Here is a 21,675-nt window from a genome sequence, read left to right on the forward strand (position 1 = left end):
TGTGGGCGCCAGCCGTCTTTGTTTCAGGGGACCGCCTCTCCAATTCTCCCAGCCGGCCCGGGAAGGGGGAAGGGAGTAACTCCGGCCGCTTGCCACCCCGCCCGGTAAGGCCCGCGCGCCTCGGCGATCTCACCCGAGCTGCTTCTCTCAGCCAGCCAGCCGTTCCAGGATGGGGTACGCTGTCTTTTTTATCTCATTAGAAAAGTTGTAGGTTTACAGAACAGTCACACATAAAATTCAGGATTCCTTTACATCTCCACACCACCGATACTTGTATTCGTGAAGAAAATTTGTTATAATTGATAGCACTTTTTTTGTTATTCTGTTTTTTTAACAGAATTGTTATAATTGATGAAAGATTATTAAGGTAGTACTGTTAGCTGTTGTCCATAATTTACATAGAGGTACGTTTTCCCCATATAGCCAACTTACTCTTTTCCTGCATGTCTTTGTTTCATTACTCATCTACACATACACTGTATAAAGAGGCTGTCATTTACACAATCACACAGTCACAATATGAAAGCTTATATAATCATTTACAAAGGTGAAGGCTGCTGTATTATAGTTCAGCAATTTCATGTATATCCTTCTGGCTATTGTAATACACTTAACTAAAAAAGAATTATCTATATAATTAAATTTAATACAATAATCATTTATTAAATTGTAAATTCTCAGTTACAGTTCCTTGCTCTCATTTGATCATTCTCTCAATCTTCAGAGATATCAGGGCAATGACCATTCTAACTTCATCATGCTGAAAATGTTGTCAGCCTTATTGGGTAGAGGAATGAAACGGGTTGATGTTCATAAGAAGCTGGTACCTCTGGATTTCCAGTCTTATCTGGCATAGGAGACATCTGGAGGCTATAAGTTTCTGAAAAAATAAACTTACTAAGTTAAATTTTTATTTTTAGAGCCCAAGATATTCTTTAAGGTTTTCAGCAATACTGTTGTTCAGGGCTTGGCAGTTTGCATTCTCTGGCTGAAGTCTGCATAAGAGTAACCTCCAGAATGATTTCTCTATTTCATTTGCAATCTGTTAGCCACTGAAACTTCATTTTGTTTCATTTCTTTCCCCCTTTTTGGTCAAGAAGGAATTATCAATCCCGTGACACAGGGACTGAACTCATCCCTGGGAGTCATGTCCCACATTTCCAGGGAGACTTACACCCCTGGGAGTCATATCCCACAAAGGGATGGGGTAGTGAGTTTATTTGGCTTAAATAGGCCACATCTGAGCAACAAAAGAGTTTCTCTTGGGTGACTTTTAGGCATAATTCTGAGTAGGCTTAGGTTTGCCATTTCAGAAATAATTTTTATAAGGGTAAGTCTTGAGATCAAGGGCTTGATTTATGAAATTGGGAGTCTCTAATGCTTGAGAGAGTATCAGGAATTTCCTAGGTGGAGAAGTTTAATAGTTGCACATTTTTTCTCTGTTTCCTCAAGGGACTTTGCAAATACTTTTTCATTTTCTGCACAAAATACTCAAATACATTAACATTGGGATATTTCAATAACCTTTACAGAGTAGCAAGACATTTCCTATTCTAGGTTCTATGTAATAAGTTTGTTTAAATGAACTGACCAGACAGGTAAAATCAGATTGTGTTCTACAGAAAATTTAAATTTTGGACTAAGCAAACATTTTTTCCTTTGGTCTCACACAGAAGTTGAAGTTTTAAAACATAGCCAATGGTCATCCTTTATACCCTTTAGTCTGCTTAACTGTAGTCCTAACCATATCTGCTTTGTTCATGTCTCGTCTCCTTTTCAACTTTTTAAACAGTTGATATATGGAGTAATGTTGACTTTCATAGTTTGTAGAACTCTAGCTGAGTCTCAGGTGTCACACAGATACACGAAGTTCCAGGGAATGATCAAGTTATACAAAAAGAACTCAGCATTTCAGAATTTAGAAATAACAGTTGCAATTCAGGAATATATGTAACTACTATTAGAGCTTACAATCTAGGAACCTTTACAGTAAGCCTTCCCCTGATAAACTATGCTCTCGGATTCGATACTCAGCATTTGCTCATTATAGTTAGTCCACATTAGTGAGGTGTTATCATGTTTGTCTTTTTGTTTCTGGCTTATTTCATTCAACATACTGTCCTCAAGGTTCATTCTCCTAGTTGCATGCCTCACAATGTTATTCCTTGCACCACTCAATATTCCATTGTATATATACACCACAGTTTGTCCTTCTGATCATCAGTCAATGTATCTGTAAGCCATTTCCATCCATTACAGATCATAAATACTGCTGTCCTAAATTCCAGTGCACAAATGTCCATTCATGTCCCTGCTTTTAGTTCTTCCACATATATGCATAATATGGGGTTGCAAGGTCATATGGCAAACCTATACTTAGCCTCCTGTGGAGATCACACTGCCCTCCAGATGGGCTGCAGCATTCTACTCACCTATCAGCAGAGAATAGGTACATCCAGTACGTCCCTCCCTCTACATTTTCTCCAGCACTTGTATTTTTCTGTTTATTTTTTAAACGGTTCACACACCATACAAGCCATCCTAAGTAAACAGTCAGTGGTTTCTGGTATTATCACATAATTGTGCATTCACCACCACAATTTCTATGAGGATATTTCCATTTCTTTGGCAAAGAAAGAAGAGAAAAGGAAAAAAAAAGAAAGAAGAATAAAAATTAAAACAAATGATAAACAAGAATCCTATACTCCTCCCTCATATCCCTCTTGTTATTGACATTTGGTATATTGCCTTTGTTACATTTAATGGAAGCATATTACAGTGTTACTGTTAACCATAGACTTAGTTTGCATTGATTGTATTTTTTCCATGTAACAACCCATTTTTAACTGCTTACAATGTCCACATTAATTTGTTCTCCCTCATACAAAAGCAATCTTACTTTTGTATTTTAATCACCATCATTGACCACTCTGGGTTTTGCGAAGTTATACAGACCTAGTCTTTATCTTCTGTCTTTCCTTCTGGTGTCATACTTACCCCTAGCCTTCCTTTTTCAACCATACTCATACTCATCTTTGCTCAGTGTACTTACAATATTGTGCTACCATCAGACAGTATTGTGTTATCCATTCTGAATCTATTCGGTTAATCCTGCTGATCATTCTGTATTCCTTCAGCATCAAATGCCCAATCTCTGCTTTCTGTCTCCTGATAACCTGTGTTCTCAAACTTTAATTCTTTAGAGTTTGCTCATTAATGTTACTTCACATTAGTGAGACGATACAGGATTTGTCCTTTTGTTTCTGGCTAATTTCACTCAACATAATGTCCTTAGGTTCATTCATGGCTTTATTCAGTCCTATAACTGTGTAAGATTTGATCATATGTATATACCACAGTTTGTTTATTCAGTTGTCCATTGATGGACATTTGGGCTGTTTCCATCTCTTGGCAATTGTGAATAAGGTCACTATAAGCATTGGTGTACAAATTGTCTGTTTGTATCCCTGCCTCCAGTTCTTTTAAATAGGTATTCAGTAACAGCAGAGCTGGATGATGCAGCAATTCTATACTTAGTTTCTGAGGAACTTCCAAACTGCCTTCCAAAGTGCTTGCACCATTATACTTTCCTGCCAACAGTGATTAAATGTGTGTCTTTCTTCACGTCCTCTTCAGCATTTGTAATTTTCTTTTTTCCTTGCAATAGCTATTCTAGTACGTGTGAGATAGGACCTGATTGCATATTTTTAACTTTTTTTATTGTATAATGTGACATATATACAAATCACAGAAAGGAAAAAGCGGTTTTGAAAGCACTCTTCAACAAGTAGTTAAGGGACAGATCGCAGAGTACGTCACGGGCTACCATACTATCATCTCAGATTTTTCCTTTTGGCTGCTCAGGTATGTTGGAAGATAGAAGGAATATGTATACTTTTTATCATCACTTTTTTTTCTTTTTTGTGAAAAATAACATACATACAAAAAAGAGATAAATTTCAATCACAGCACAACAATTAGTTGTAAAACAGATTTAAGAGTTTGGTATGGGTTACAATTCCACAACATTAGGTTTTGACTTTGCTCTAGGATCCTGGAGACTAAAAGAAATATCAATATTTTGATTCAGCAGTCATACCCATTTGTTAAACCCTACCTCCTCTGTATAACTCCACCATCACCTTTGATCTTTCTCCCACTCTTTAGGGGTATTTGGGGTATCCCTATTTTAACTTTTTCACATTGAAGAGGGCTGTTGATAATATGGGATGGAGTTTGGAACTAGTTGATGTTCGGGAGAGGTTGACCCCTCTAGGTTTCAGGATTTGTCTGGTCTAGGGACCCATCTGGAGGTTGTAGGTGTCCGGAAAGTTATCCTAGTGCATGGAACTTTTGTAGACTCTTATATAATACCTTAGGTATTCTTTAGGATTGGCAGGAATGGTTTTGTTGGGGTTCAGCAAGCTATGATAGGCAGCAGTGTTTAACTGAAGCTTGTGTTAAGAGTGACTTCCACCAGGAAGATGGCCGACTAGCACAGCTTGAGATTAGCCATGCTCCATGAAAAAGAGAAAGGACAGTAGGGCAACTGAGGCAGCAATTCGGGAGTGTGGCTGACCTGGGAGAGCCTTCTGCACCACATGTGGCATCCCTGGTTGCAGAGGCCGAGGAACTGAGACGCAGGAAGCTGGAGCCTGGTGTGGAGACATAGAGCAGTGGAACCCGCAGGAGTGCATGGATGGGTACACGGGACTAGTGAGTAAGCCAGGCCGCCTTCCTTGGTCATGCTACCCACCTTGGTATAGCCCATGACTGGAACTCATCCGACACCCCACACACCTGAACCCCTTCACCTGCTATCTTTCCCCACACTCCAGTTGCCCTCACCCCACCAGCCCCCAGTACACATACCTTCCCCACAGCCCCACCCCAAATGTAGCCTAACCCACCTTTCCTACACCTCTCCCAAGCACTACCTCCCCCTCCATGTTCCCTACAGGCTGTTGCCAGCACATAAAGGTTGTGGGCACTAACCTCCATACCTAGGCTACCCTTGCCCCCCTGATCCATAGTGTCACACAGCCTCACCCCACCCTTCCTGAGCTCAGCACATCCGTTTACAGTACTCCCAGGCCCACGCATGGGCCCCCAATCACATCACTCAGCTCTGGAAACTGCATGTTACAGTAGTCCTAAAACCACGCATGCACACAGCCCTCAGCCTCACTTCCCAGCTTTGAGAAAGTTCCAACCTGCATAGCCAGCTCACATCTGCCCCCAATCCATGAAGGTGTAACGCCCACCTGCTGCCACAGCTCTACGCATGTTCACAAAGGACCCCATGCCTTAAACCAGTGTACACCAGGGTTACATCCCCCAGACCACTGCACCCGCACAGCTACATCCTCTCTGGCCTCTGGGCACCCATGTTCATAAGCATCAGCATAACATCCCCAAATCTGTGACCATACCTGCCCTAAGACAAATCACCGTACTGAGTGCTTCACCCTGTGCCCTGCTCCCTGCTGTACAACCATCCCACAAACACAATGCCTTAGACTACTGTAAGAAATCAACTCCCATAGTAAATCAATCAAGATATCTACATGCAATGAAGACAGCAGAAGATCATTTAGAATATCACAATGCAACATGCAATGAAGACAGCAGAAGATCATTTAGAATATCACAATGCAGACAGATACAGCCTTGCCTAATGACGAAATTAAAGCACCTGAGGAGACACAAACGTTGGAACAACTAATTAAAGATGTTCATACAACTCTGCTTAATAAAATAAGTGGGATAGCAAATGACATAAAGGAGATCAAGAAGACGGTAGAAGAGCACAAAGATAAATTTGAAAGAATAAGTAGAAAAACTAATGGAAATTACAGAGATTAAAGACTCTGTTGACCAAATAAAAAGCATACTAGAGGCATACAACACCAGATTTGAGGAGACAGAAGAAAGAATAAGTGACATAGAGGACAGGGTAATTGATTTTGAATACTCAAAAGAATAAATGGCACAAAAGATCTAAAAAATTGAATGGGAACTCAAGAAAATGATAGACAAAGCTCACAAATAAAAGAATCATTGATGTTCCAGAAGAGAAAAAGAGGAGTAAAGGGCTAGGAAGAATAGTTGAGGATATAATGGGGGGAAACTTCCCAACCCTCATAAAGGACATAAATATACAAGTCAGAGAAACCTAAAGAACTCCAAACAGAGTATCTCCAAGTAGGCCTTCCCCAAGGTACATACTAATCAGTCTGCCACATATTGAAGAGAAGCAGAAAATCCTGAAAGTGGCAAGAGAAAAAAAATCTACATGCAAGGGAAATCAAATAAGACTGAGTTCATACTACTCAACTAGCACCCTGGAGGCTAGAAGGCAGTGGTATGATATACTCAAGATCCTTAAAGAGAAAGACTTCCAGCCAAGAATTCTGTACCCAGCCAAATTGTCCTTTAAAATTGAGGGAGAGATTTAACCTTTCCCAGACAAAGAAGTCCTGAAAGAATTTGTCAACACGAGACCAGTCCTATAAGGAACACTAAAAGGAGTTCTGCCGGCTGAAGAAAAACTACAGGAGAGGGAGGTCTGGAGGAGGGCATAGAATTGAAATGTACCCCTAAGGGTAATTTAAAGAATACAAAGAGAAACAGGGAAAAGAATATATATATCTGAAAAATAAAATAAAAAAGATAAAATGGTGAAATCAAGAAACACCTTTTCAGTAATAACTGAATGTTAACGGACTAAACTTACCAGTTAAAAGATAGAGATTGGCAGAATGGATTACAGAGCATAATCCAGCTATATGCTGCTTACAAGAGACTCGTCTTAGACACAAGGATACAAATAGATTGAAAGTGAAAGGATGGTAAAAAGATCTTCCACACAAGTTGTAACCAAAAGAAAGCAGAAGTAGCTATACTAATATCGGACAAAATATACTTTAAATGTAAAGACATCATAAGAGACAAAGAAGGACACTATATACTAATTAAAGGGTCAGTTCACCAAGAAGATATAATAATCATAAATGTTTATGCTCCCAATCAAGGAGCTCCAAAGTACATGAGACAGACATTGGCAAAACTGAAGGGACCAATAAATGTTTCAACAATAATAGTAGGAAACTTCAATATACCACTCTCCTCTATAGATAGAACAACCAGACAGAAGATCAACATGGAAACAGAGAAGTTAAATAATTTGACAAATGAATTAGACCTAATAGACATATATAGATCATTGCTCCCCAAAGCACAAGATTATACATTCTTCTCTAGTGCTCATGGAACATTCTCTAGGATAGATCGTATGCTGGGGCACAAAACAGGTCTTCATAAATTTAAAAATACTGAAATTATTCAAAGCACTTTCTCTGATCACAGTGGAATGAAACTAGATATCAATAACCACCAAAGAATGAGAAAATTCACAAATATACAGAGATTAAATAACACACTCATAAACAACCAGTGGGTCAAAGAAGAAATTCCTAGAGAAATCAGTAGCTATCTGGAGACAAACAAAAATGAGAATACATCTTATCAGAACTTATGGGATGTGGCAAAGGCTGTGCCAAGGGGGAAATTTATTGCCTTAAATGCCTCTATTAAAAACAAGAAAGAGCAAAAATCAAGGATGTAAGAGCAAACCTGGAGGAACTTGAAAAAGAACAGCAAACTACTGAAGCAAATAGAAGAGAAATAGCCAAGATTAAAGCAGAGATAAATGAATGAAAGAACAAAAGAACAATAGGCAGAATCAGTAAAACCAAAAGTTGATTCTTTGAGAAAATCAATAAAATTGATGGGCCACTAGCAAGACTGACAAAAAAAGAGAGAAGATGCAAATAAAATCTGAAATGAGAAGGGGTGTGTCACCACAGACCTGGAAGAAATACAAGAAATCATGAGAGGATCCTATGAACAACTATACGCCCACAAACTAGACAACTTAGATGAAATTAACAAATTCTTGGAGGCACACAGGCTACACTGACTCAGGAAGAAATAGATCTCAACCAATCACAAGTAAAGAGATTCAATCAATCATCAAAAATTTTCCTGCAAAGAGATTCAATCAATCATCAAAAATTTTCCTGCAAAGAAAAGGCCAGGGCCAGATGGCTTCATAGGGCAATTTTATCAAACATTCCATAAAGAACTAACACCAATCCTGCTCAAACTTTTCCAGAAAATTGAGGGAAAAGGAACTCTACCTAACTCATTTTATGAAGATGATATCATTTTAATACCAAAACCAAGTAAAGATGCTATAAGAAAGAAAAGTACAGGCCAATCTCCGTAATGAACATAGATGTAAAAATTCTCAATTAAATATTAGCAAATCGAATCCAATAGCACATTTAAAGAATTATGCACCATGACCAAGTGGGTTTCATACCAGGAATGCAATGATGGTTCAACACAAGAAAATCAATTAATACTAACATGTCAAAAGGGTAAAATCACATGATCATCTCGATTGATGCTGAAAAAACATTAGACAAAACTCAGCATCCTTTCCTGATAAAAACACTCCAAAAGATAGGAATCAAAGGTAACTACCTCAATATGATAAAAGGAATATATGAAAAATGATAGCCAGCATCGTACTCAATGGGGAGAGACTGAAAGCCTTCCCCCTAAGATCAGGTAGAAGACAAGGATGCCCGCTGTCACCACTATTTTTCAACATTGTACTAGAAGCTCTAGCTAGAGTAGTCAGGCAGGACAAAGAAATAAAAGGCATCCAAATTGGGAAGAAGAAGTAAAACTCTCATTATTTGCAGATCCTATGATACTGTGCTTGGAAGATCCCGAGAAATCGACAGCAAAGTTACTTGAGCTAATAAGCAAGTTCAGCAAGGTGGCAGGATATAAATTTCATGTGCAGTAGTATTTCTATACACAAGCAGTGAACTAGCTGAGGAATTACTTAAGGAAAAAATTCCATTCCAAGTAGCAACCAGAAGAATCAAGTACTTAGGAATGAAATTAACTAGGGACGTAAAGAACTTGTACATGGAAAACTGCATAACATTGCTTAAAGAAATCAAAGGAGATCTAAATAAGTGGAAAGACATTCCCTGCTCATGGATAGGAAGGTTAAATATAGTTAAGATGTCAGTTCTCCCTAAATTGATCCACAGGATCAACACAGCACCAATCCACACAGTTCCAATAACCTATTTTGAAAATTTGGAAAAGCAAACCACCGAATTCCTCTGGAGGGAAAGAGACCCCAAATAGCTAAAAGCACCCTAAAAAAGAACGAAGTGGGAGGATTAACACTCCCTGACTTTAAAACATTATAAAACCACAGTGTTCAAAACAGCGTGGTATTGGCACAAAGACAGAGGCATTGACCAATGAAATCGAATTGAGAGGGCAGAAATAGACCACCAAATCTATGGTCAACTGATTTTTGACAAGGCCCCCAAATCCTCTGAACTGGGACAAAATAGTCTTTTCGATAATTGGGCATGGAAGAGCTGGATATTAATAGCCACGAGAATGAAAGAGGACCCCTGTCTTACACCCTACACAAAAATTAACTGAAAGTGGATTAAACACCTAGATATAAGAACTAGCACCATAAATCTTCTAGAAGAAAATATAGGGAAACATCTTCAAAACCTAGTAATAGAAGGTAGCTTCCTAAACTTACCACCAAAGCACAAGCAACAAAAGCAAAAATAGATAAATGGAAACTCCTCAAAATCAAATTCTTCTGCACCTCAAAAAGACTGTAAAAAGGTGAAGAGGCAGCCAACTCAATGGGAGAAAATATTTGAAATCACATATCAGACAAATGTTTGATTTCCTGTATATACAAAGAAATCATGTAACTCAACCACAAAAAAACAATTATAAAATGGGCTAAAGATATGAATAGGCATTTTTCTGAAGAGCAAAAACAGATGGTTCAAAAGCACATGAAGAGATGCTCATTTTCACTGACTGTAAGGGAAATTCAATCCAAGACTGCAATGAGATACTACCTCACAGCTATAAGAATGACTGCTAATAAACAATCAGGAAACTATAAATGTTGTAGAGGATGTGGAGAAACTGGGACACTTACACACTGCTGGTAAGAATATGCAGTGATGCAGCCACTATGGAAGACTGTTTGGCAGTTCCTTAGCAAACTAAATTTCGAGCTGCCCTATGAACCAGCAATAGTACTACTTGGTATATACCCAGAAGAGCTGAAGGCAACGACACAAACAGACATTTGCACACCAATGTTCATAGCAGCATTGTTCACAATTGCCAAAAGTTGGAAAAAACCAGATGCTCATCAGCAGACAAGTGGATCAACAAAATGTGGTATATACATACGATGGAATATTGTGCAGCAGTGAGACAAAATGACGTCCTGAAGCACATGACAAGATGGTTGAGCCTTGAGGACATAATGCTGAGCAAAATTAGCCAGACATAAAAGGACAAATACTGTATGATTCCACTTTCATGACCAGCATAAAGGTATAATCAGGTATACAGGAGACTTAGAGATACATAGAGATGGGTGAACCTTTAGCTAATGAAGGTGAATGCCAATGTAAGGGGATAGATAGGAGCGAAGGTGATTCTCTGGTGGGTCTAGAAGTAATATTACCATATTGAAGATGAACAAGATTGAAAGGGGTTGTATAGACCTATGTGTTGCACTGACCCACACACTGGAAATATGAATGAGTTCTTGTAAGAATTACTTCAAAGATATGATTCTTGTATAAAGAGTGTTTAAGTCCAGGTACAGGAAGAAAAGTGCTATTGCATGCTGTGAGCTATGTTCAAAAGGAAACCATTAGCGCTACCATAGCGACGGCAGAGGTAAATAATGGGGTAAGGGACAAGAGTTAAGAGGAGGTTTAGATCTCCTATTTGATGAGGGTGTGTTTATTGGTTTTCTGTCTCTTGGGAGTAATGAAACAATCAAAAATTGGGATTGTTGATGGACTGTGGACTTTGGGCCCTCTACATGATGCCGGATGCATGCAGGTGGCTAAAGGATGCACTCACGGAGAAGTAGAATGGTGAATGATGGTGTATAGTTACGAACAAGGGCTGTGCTGCTACAAAAAGGAACAATGTTCTGAGACATACAGCAATGTGAATGAACATGTGGGACATTTGGTGAGACAAAATAAGCCAGAAACAAAAGAGCAAGAATGGTATGATCACCTTTAGAAAAGGCTTATAAGAAAACAGTAAGCTTTTAGAGCAGACACATTAAGTCCAGAGTGGTGATTATTAATTCTGGATTTTGAGAGGCTATTTTATATATATATATAGCCTGCCTGATATTTAGAGATAAGAACGAAGCTGAACAGATTGGGGTTAAAGTAATTCAGAACATAGGGGTAAGGAAGACAGTGTCTATATTTTAGAACCATACATACTCTTTGAGACCAATGGAAAAAGGGTTTATTTGATCTGAAACTGAAATTTTCTGTAGTGCATTATCTAATTCACCTATCTGTATAGCTCATTTGAACAACTGAAACATAGGGAGCACACAATGAGGAAGAGGTCCTTTAATCCTGTAGATTAATGTAATGCCTGGATACATCCTAGAGTATATTAAGCAGATAATCAAAAAGTATTGACAAAGTCCCATGAGGGAGGGGAGAAAGATTATGGAACTATTAAGCCTTACCATCAAGGAATCCCCTGATACTGTGTCAAACTTTAGGGACACCCAAATCAATAGGCCATGCCCTCGATCATGAGGCTTACTTTTCTGAAGCTTATGTAGGTAGCAGAGAAGCTTAGATTACTTATACTCATGCCTATGAGTTACTTCTGGAGGACCTCTGTTGTTGCTTTAAGAGACTGTTGACCTCAGTCTCTTAAAGCCCAGCTCTGCAAGTGAAATCATTGCTCTTTCCCCTACGTGGGACATGACACCCATGGGTGAAAGTCTCCCTGGCAACGTGGGAGATGACTCCCAGGGATGAATCCAGACCTGGCACCGTGGGATCAACAATTCCATCCTGACCAAATGGGGGAAAAGAAGTGTAATTAATGAAGTTTCAGTGGCAGAGAGAGGTCAAATAGAGTTCAGAGGCTACTGTGGAGGTTGCTCTTATACAAACTTCAGGTAGACTGTGCAACTTATCTTAATCTGTCAACCCCCAACCAGGATCATTCCAGCCAATCCTAAAGAACACCTAGGGCAATTTATAATTTATAACCAGGGTTCCAGGCACTAGAGTAACTTTCCAGAAATCTACAACCTCCAGCTGGGTCCCTGGCCCAGATAAGTCTTGAAACCTAGCTTAACCTCTCCAGAACATCAGATAGGTCCATCTCTCTACCCCATATTAGTGACAGACCCTTCCAATATCAAAAATTTAGAATTGCCATAGCCCAAAAAACCCCAATGAGAGGTATGGAAAGATCAAAGTTGATGGTGATATTATACACAGAATATATGACTTAACAAGTGAATATCAATGCTGAGTCATTAAATTGATAATCTCTTTCAGTCTCTAGTATTTTAGAGCTGCTAGAGGTAAAAACCTAAAATTGTGAAATTGTAACCCATGTCAAAGTCTGAAATATGTTCTACAATTGTGGTGCTGTGCTTGGAAATTTATAGCTTTTTTGTAAGTTATTGTTTACAAAAATAGAAGGAAAAAAAGTTGATTGTGATGATAGAAAAGTATTTAAGCTCTCTAGCCTCCTATATTCTGGAGCAGCTAGCAGGAAAAATAGGAGAGAATTGTATAATAACCCATGACAGACTCTAAGATCTATCCTGTAACTACTTTTTTAAGAGTGCTTTGTAAACTATTGCTTTTTTATTTCTTTGGTTTGTATATGTGTTATACTATTACTATAAAAAAAGAAAAAAAAAAAAAGAGTGACCTCCAGAGCATCCCCTCGACTCTATTTGAGCTCTCTCAGCCACTGATACCTCATTTTTTTTTAACTTTTTAAATTCTTTAATGTAACATATATACAAAGCATGAAAAGAAAAAGGCAATAGTTTTCAAAGCACTCTTCAGCATATAGTTGCAGGACAGATTCCAGAATTTCTCCTGGGCTATACCATACCATCATCTCAGATTTTTCCTTTTAGCTGCCACAGAATGTGAGAGGCTAGAAGGAATAAATATTTTTTTATCATCACAGTTGATGTGTTTTTTTTTTCATTTTTTGTGAAAAATGTATATACAAAGAAGCAATACATTTCAAAGCACACACAATAATTAGTTGTAAAACAAGATTTCATAGTCTGATATGAGTAACAGTTCCACAGCTTGAGGTTTTTACTTTTAGCTGTTCTGAGATACTGGAGGCTAAAAGAAAGATGAATTTAGTGATTCAGCAATCCTATTCATTTTTTAAATCCTACCTTCTTTTTATAGCTCACCCATCAACTTTGATCTTTCTATCCCACTCTTTAGGAATATTTGGCTTATGCCCATTCTAATTTTTTCATGTTGAAAGGGGCTGTCAGTAATGTGGGGCAGAGAGATGGAATTAGCTGATGTTCTGGAGAGGCTGGGCCCTCTGGGTTTCAGGACTTATCTGGTCCAGGTACCTACTTGGAGGTTATAGGTTTCTGGAAAGTTACCCTAGTGCATGGAACCTTTGTAGAATCTTATATATTGCTCTAGATATTCTTTGGGCTTGGCTGGAATGGTTTTGTTTTGGGGGTTGACAAGTTATGATAAGTAGCAGTGTCTAACTGAAGCTTGCGTAAGCGTGACCTCCACAGCAGCCTCTCAACTCTATTTGAACTCTCACAGCCACTGACATTTTATTAGTTACACATATTTTCACATTTTTGGTCAGGATGGAATTGTTGGTCCCACAGTGCCAGAGCTGGACTCAACCCTAGGTGTATAAATGTCTGTCTTTGTCACTGCTATCAGTGGTTCTGGGTATATATATGTAGTACTATTGCTGGGTCATAGGGCAACTGGATATTTAGTTTCCCAAGGAACCGCCAAACTCTCTTCCATAGTGGCCTGTACCTCTATACAGCTGTGTATAGATGTCCCAATTTCTCCCCATCCTCTCCATCATTTGTGATTTCCTGTTTATTTAATAGCAGCCATTCTTATAGGTGTAAGGTGGTATCTCATGATAGTCTTGTTTGTTCTTTTTTTGTTGAGTTGTATGATTTCTTTATGTATACAGGATATCAATCCCTTGTCCAAAGTGTGATTTCCAAATATTTTCTCCCATAACTTGGCTCCCTCTTCACATTTTTGGCAAAGTCTTTTGAGGTGCAGAAGCATTTGATTTAGATGAGTGCTAGTTTAGTTGTTTGATCCACTTTGAGTTCATTTTTATATGAGGTATAAGGTAAGGATCCTCTTTCATTCTTTTGGCTTTTGATAGCCAGTTCTTCCATGCCCATTGTTATAGTTTGCTAAAGCTGCCAGAATGCAACACACCATAGATGGTTTGGCTTTTAATAAAAAGGGATTTATTAGGTAAAAACTTATGGTGCTTCAGAGGAAAGGGACAGCTGACTTTCATCTGAGGTTCTCTCTTACACGGGAAGGCACAGGGCAATCTCTGCTGGCCTTCTCTCCCGGCTTCTGGGTTCCCACAGCTTTCCCTGGGGTGATCCCTTTTTCATCTCCAGTGTTCTGGGTTGAGCTGCAAGTGCTGAAATGAGATATGCTGGGCTGCTTGGGCTGTGCTGCATTGAGCTATCTCATTTAATCATCCAGCCAATTAAACTAAGACTACAGGAGGCAGTCACCCTAGCCAACCACAGATGTAGTCAGTGACAGATGAGCATCACATGCCAATGGCTCATGTCCACAGCAACAGAACTAGACACCTTCACCTGGCCAAGTTGACACCTGAACTTAACTACCACACCCATTTATTGAAAAGACTGCTTTGTCCTAGTTCAGTGGGTTTGGGGGCCTCGTCAATAATTGGTTGACCATAAAGTCAGGGAGTGTTAATCCTCCTACTTCCTTCTTCTTTAGGATTCTTTTAGCTATTTGGGGTCTATTTCCCTCCCAGATGAATTTGGTAACTAGCTTTTTCAAGTCTTCAAAGTAGGTTGTTTGTAACTTTGTTGGTTCTGTGATGCATCTGTAGATCAATTTGTATAGAATTGACATCTTAACTATAGTTAACCTTCCTGTCCATGAGCAGGGAATGCTTTCCACCTATTTAGATCTTATTTGATTTCTTTTAGCAATGTTATGTAGTTTTCTGTGAACAAATCCTTTATGTCCCTAGTTAAGTTCATTCCTGAATGTTTGATTCTTTTAGTTGCTATTGTGAATGGAATATTTTTCCTTAACTGACTCCTCAGTTAGGTCATTGCTTGTGTATAGAAACATTACTGATTTTTGTACACTGATTTTATATCCTGTCACCTTGCTTAAATTATTAGCTAAAGTAACTTTATTGTAAATTTCTCAGGGTTTTCCAAGTATAGTATCATGTTATCTGCACATGAAAGTTTTACTTCTTTCTTTTCAATTTGGATGTCTTTTATTTTTTTGTCCTGTCTGATGATCATGTGATTTTTCCCTTTCAATTTGTTAATGTGCCTTATTTCATTAATTGATTTTCTTGTGTTGAACCATCCTTGCATTCCTGGCATAAACCCTAATTGGTCATGGTGTAAAATTCTATTATTGTGTTGTTGTATTCGATTTGCTTGTATTTTGTTGAGAATTTTAGTGTCTATGTTCATTAGGGAGATTGGCCTGTAGTTTTCCTTTCTTATAGCATCTTTACCCAGTTTTGGTATTAAAATGATACTAGCTTCAAGCCCCCAGTCTTGGGGTCTGTTCATATGAAACTTAAACCCCACAAAGGATAGGTCAAGTCTACTTAAAATTTAGGCCTAAGAGTCACCCCCAAGAGAGCCTCTTTTGTTGCTCAGATGTGGCCTCTCTCTCCAGCCAACACAACGAGCAGTCTCACCACCCTCCCCCTCTCTACGTGGGACATGACTCCCAGGGGTGTGGACCTTCCTGGCAACGTGGACAGAGATCTTGGAATGAGCTGAGACTCAGCATCAAGGGATTGAGAAAAACCCTAGAATGAGCTGAAACTTAGAATCAAGGGATTGAGAAAACCTTCTCGACCAAAAAGGGGAAGAGGGAAATGAGACAAAGTGTCACTGGCTGAGAGATTCCAGAGTCGAGAGGTTATCCTGGAGGTTATTCTTATGCATCAAGTAGGTATCATCTTGTTATTCAAGATGTAATGAAGAGGCTAGAGGGAACTGCCTGAAAATGTAGAGCTGCGTTCCAGTAGCCATGCTTCTTGAGGTTGATTGAATAATGATACAGCTGTCACAGTGTGACTGTGTGATTGTGAAAACCTTGTGTCTGATGCTCCTTTTATCTACCTTGTCAACAAAGGAGTAGAACATGTGGAATAAAAATAAATAATAGGGGTAAGAAATGCTAAAATAAATTTAGTTTGAAATGCTAGTGATCAATGAAAGCGAGGGGTAAGGGGTATGATAGGTATAATCTTTTTTTTTTCTTTCCTGTGTTTGTTTTATTTCTTTTTCTATTGTCTTTTTATTTCTTTTTCTGAATTAATGCGAATGTTCTAAGAAATTATGAATATGCAACTAAGTGATGATATTGTGAGTTACTGATTATATACGTTTTATTTTTTTGTTTCTTAATTTTTAAATTAATAAATACATTTTTTAAAAAAAGTAAAAGAAGAACGTTAAGGCAAACAAAATGCACTTAAATAGATAGAACAAAAAAGAGAGGTCCTTATTTATAGATAGAACAAACCTTAAATGAAATAAAATCATAATTAACATTCTTTAATTATTCTAATACTTTTTTAAAAAATCCTTAAATTCAAGGAGAATACTCTTTCTAACTCACCCTAAATGCCTATTTTTTGAGGTAAGATGGATAGCCTTACAGTCATCCAGATCTAAAAAGGTAGACTGTTCCCCTGCAAGGCTACTGGCAGTAATTAAAATGATAGCCTTGGTTTACCCTTTCCTTGATTCCTTTGCCCTGGAAAGAAAGATCATCATATAGGTACCTTTGTATATTAGAAATATGTCTTGCCAATTAAAAAGTAATTACTCTTCTGACTCTTTTTAAGAGGAGAATACTTCATTTTCCCCTGTGGGGATTCTTAGGTTTTAGGTGAAATGATAGGAACTTTTCAGTGTCACAATGGCCCTGAGAACAAAATTAACTGCTAAGTCTGGGGATGGGTTGCAGTGGGAAACTTGAAAAGTTCTAGTAGAATAGGAGAAAAGTAGAATGCTGAGAAGTTTAATAATGCAATAAAATAGAAATTTTAAATAAATTGAAGTCAGCTGTTGAATTTGGTAGTAGCTAGAATCTGCGATCTATACAAAACCATTCTATACTTATTCAGTAAATATTTGTTTAGCAGCTACTTTATGCCAGCGTTATTGAAAAGTATGGTAAAGTAGACAGGATGTTTGGCTTTAAGGAGCTTTCAATCTACTGACGGAATCCAAGCAATAGATAAATAACCAAGAAATACATCTAATCGTGAAAAGTGGCGGACAAAGAACTAAAATAGGGTGATAGGATATAAATGAAGTTACTGCTTTTGACTTAGAGGTCATGTGAAGCCTTTTTTTAAATTAACATTTAATCTGAAAACTGAAGGGCAAGAAACAGCCACCCATATGATGAGCACGAAAGAGAAGGAACAGTTCAGGCAGACAGTTCAAAGTCATAAGACAGGAGAGAACTTTATTTTTTGAGGTACTGAATGGTGGTCAGAAAGACTGCAGTGTAGTGTGCAAGGGATGCAAGATGAGGTCAGAAAGATAGACAGGGATCATATCTTGAAGACCTGTGTAGGAGGTAGGATATTTTTCTAAATGCTGTGGATTTTGAATAGGTAATGTCATCTGATTTAAGTCTCTGCTCTTTATGGAAACAATACAAAGCAACTGATACAACTTCTGACTAGTACAAAAATTTCACACTGTAGTCATCTTTTGTCAGTCTGGGAATTCACAGTGATCTTGAGATGTATCTCTCAGGAATGTCAAGGTTGTATAATAAGTAATTTTTTGTGTATTCAGTAATTGATTTTTTGTTATTTAAAATATTAAGAGTAATTGTTTATGTTCCAGTATTGGTTTTTTTTTTTTTTTTTTTTGCATCTTTGTATTTGAAGAATTTTTTTCTTTACTCTTAAGAGTGATTTGGGAGGCAAATTATTTTCTAGGGAAAAGCTTCTCAGGTCTGATAGGAATCAGGAGAAGTGTGATTTGTTTTTACTACAGTTATACTCTCTCTGTTCCAGAATGCAAGGACTACTTGAGTTCCTAATACTCCATGATCTCTGTTCCCATATCTGAATAATAAGTCCCTTGTCTTGGCATTCCCCCTAAGATTACTTTCAAGCTATTGTAGGGTTTTTAATGATAGAGAAGTTGATTTGAAGTGTTGCATTATTAATCATCTCATACATTTTTACATGTAATGATCATCCTACCTTTGTATTATACTTCTAGAGAACTATGATTAATCATTTGGCTACGACTTATACTATCTTTGTTTTCCTCTGACTTAAGATTAACTGTTTAATGTATTTGCTTTTTGTTTGTGATCCCAGGGTAGTGTCATTTCTTCCGATATGATTGAAATGATATTTTCCAATAGCCCAGAGCAACAGCTTTCAGCAACACAGAAATTCAGAAAATTGCTTTCGAAAGGTGAGCTCTAGAAATGTTGAGTATATTTTAATATATATCTAAAATATTACTTTACTGTATTATTTTTCATACCACAGATAACTTAGTTTTGGAGTCTGTCAACAGAAGGAAAGACCACATACAGAAATATGTGTAATTGTGAGCAATGCCTAATGTTTTGGGTTTCCTTATTTGTTTGTAAAATCTTACCAGGACCAGCAAGCATTACTTTTATTTCCCTCAGCTATCTTATGAAAGACGTTATAGTGATAATAGTAGTAGTCGATATGTCATTGATTTAAGAAACTGTACCCTTTTTTAATAAAAAACTTTAAAAAATATCACTTGAAGGAACAATAATTGTTTATTTTAATGTTAGCAGTTTACCATTTAATGTTAAATGTTGATTTATTTGTAGACAATTACATAATTGTAGAATGAAATATAATACTTGCCATCTTTGGCAAGTAAAGAGAACTCTGAACCATATTAGAATTTTGATAATAAATGCTTAAACGAGCTGACTAAGCCACCCACCCCCCCAACACACACACACATACACAACCTATAATCACTTAAGGTTATTTAGAGTCATTAGTGAAAAAAACGCATATAGTCCTTGAGATTAACTGGATTATAAAACTGCCACCACCACCACGAAAAAAAACCTCATGTCTTTTGGATGATAATCTAGTAAATATTTGAAGGACATTATCATGTGTGCTTTACCAACCCTCTAAAATAATCTTGTCTCTTTTTAGCATGCTGAGCCTAAGAGTGTCTCACATAATGTGGCTTTTCAAAGCCTTTTGCTATCCTACTACATTCTTACATCAGATCTGGTTTACCAGCATCCCTTTTAAAAATATGACATGTTCTGATTACTGTAGGGTATTGGAATAGATTACCTTCCTTATTCTGAGATTATACATTCCAAGAATGTAGTTCAGAATAGCATTTGTTATTTTGAAACTCATGGCATAGTAATGCTTCATTGAATTTGCAGCCAACTAAGCTACCCAGCACCTTTCCACATGCATTGTTAGGTCTTATCTTTTTGTTTTGTTTTGCTTTAAAATTGCTTTAAAAAAATCAGTTGCTGAATTTTGCTTTATCCTTGTTTTATTGCCAAATTTGGCGTGTTGTTCTCCTTTGTGTTAATTTCTGCTACACTGCATATTAACTGATTCATCTTTATTGTAATTCTCAAGTTTGTTTGCTGTATTTATCTAAATGGTTGATAAAAATCTTGAACCGGGCAAATGACATGTTATTAGAGCCCTCTTCAAATTATTGTTGACCTATATTAGTCACCTCTTTCAGTTAGTTCATTGGCTTGGCTAAGAATCTCCAACTGCCATTTCTCTGGCAATACACATGAATGTCATGAAAAATCTTTGCCAAATCTCTGACTAAAATTAGCATGCTGATTGCCTATGACATTTTAGGCTTTTCAGTCAGCAAGGTTTAATTGAATGACTTTATTTATAAGATATTGCCATAAATGAAAATGAAATTAATTTGGCATGTCATCCTTAGTGAATTCTTTCTGGCCCCTACTTACCACTAAAGGTGCAAAATTAAATCTTCCCAAGCATACTCAGAATCCCCTAAAGCAGTTTCTTAAGAACGTTTGTGTTAAGGAAAACAGACTGAAAGCCCATGTAGAAAAAAGGGCTAGAAGGAAGGAAGTATATCAGAATATTAAGTCTTTGGTAGCTTTTCCTCCTTCTTTCTAAATTTTCTAAAATAGTGGTGATAGTAATTTTAATTTTTAAGAATTCTGTTTGTCCTTCATTTCCATAATAAGGCTTAATTTCTTTTTGAAAACTTTCAAGTTATCCTAGTCCAAAGTGACCGAACTCAAGTCTCTATATATTTTTGTGGATTTCTAACATGAAAGATGGGGGAAAAAGAGGGGGGTGAGTTGTCATGAATTAATTTTGAGCTATAAAAGTCCTTGCATTGAGATCAAAGGATTGTTTTTCTTCTTTCCTTGTATTTTATCGGGAAACAGAGCCCAATCCCCCTATTGATGAAGTCATCAGCACACCAGGAGTAGTGGCCAGGTTTGTGGAGTTCCTCAAACGAAAAGAAAATTGTACACTGCAGGTGCGAACCATTTTCATTTTTGCTTTTTATCTTAATTCTCTTTGCAAACTTATGTACACGAATTTGTTACTAATTTTAATCTATATGAAGGACTAATTTGTTTACAGTAATACTCCTGACAACCAGATTGCAAAGCTGCTTTTGCAGCTTTGTTAACATTCAGGCCTTCATGTTGCTCTTTAAAATTCTTACCGTTTTTAATCACTTGAAAATTGTTTATGGTGATTTTGGGTAACGCTTGTCTAATAGGGAAATGTTTGCAGCAGAGGAAACATTAGAAGATAATAACCAGTTTGTGGGCTATATAAACTTGGTTTTAGGGATTTTAAAATTATACTTGTTGGCTTTCTTGGGCTTGTACAATGTGGCATAGATCAGAGATGCACTAATCTTGAAACCTGTTCCTAATTAATCTCTTTCTCTTCCTAAAACTGCTGACAAGGAGAAAGTTTTGTCAGGAATCTGTACATTCTTCTATGTTAATTTAGTTTATCCGTACTGTACTATATGGAGGTTCTTAGAAGATATTCCACAACTCCTAAATTGGATAATCTTCACAGTAAAAGAGACCAGTTGTCAACTGACTTATCCTGAAAGTTGTCTTGAGATTTTAAAATACTATTTTTTCCTTAACAAAATTGGATTTTTAGTGAACTGGCGATTTTCCAGTTTAAGACTTCCTTACATGACCAACTGAATCATTATCTGTATTCTTTAGCAGATAAAGGAGATCCTTGAATTCTTACCTGTAGAGTCTAATCTAAAGAGCTATGATCCTTTAGAGAGACTCTGCAATACAACTATAAAATTTGGTTAAATACCGAATGGGTCACAGATAGGATTTTTTTTTCCTAAATAAATATTTGTTTATATTTATATCATAAAAATAAACCTCCCACCCCCTTGTT

General features: G+C 37.3%; 1 protein-coding gene across 3 annotated transcripts in view; it reads left to right on the top strand.

Annotated features, from left to right (window-relative positions):
• The window catches only part of KPNA1 (karyopherin subunit alpha 1), a 149,252-nt gene that overhangs the window by 81,078 nt on the left and 46,499 nt on the right, over positions 1 to 21,675 (top strand). For all 3 annotated transcript variants that reach the window (XM_077118152.1, XM_077118153.1, XM_077118154.1), the window contains 2 exons: positions 18,577 to 18,676; positions 20,673 to 20,767. In XM_077118152.1, coding sequence (XP_076974267.1) covers positions 18,577 to 18,676; positions 20,673 to 20,767 — 195 coding nt within the window. The remainder of the gene's footprint in view (positions 1 to 18,576; positions 18,677 to 20,672; positions 20,768 to 21,675) is intronic.

The sequence above is a fragment of the Tamandua tetradactyla genome, chromosome 10 (assembly GCF_023851605.1).
Source record: "Tamandua tetradactyla isolate mTamTet1 chromosome 10, mTamTet1.pri, whole genome shotgun sequence".
In the NCBI taxonomy this organism is placed as follows: Eukaryota; Metazoa; Chordata; class Mammalia; order Pilosa; family Myrmecophagidae; genus Tamandua; species Tamandua tetradactyla.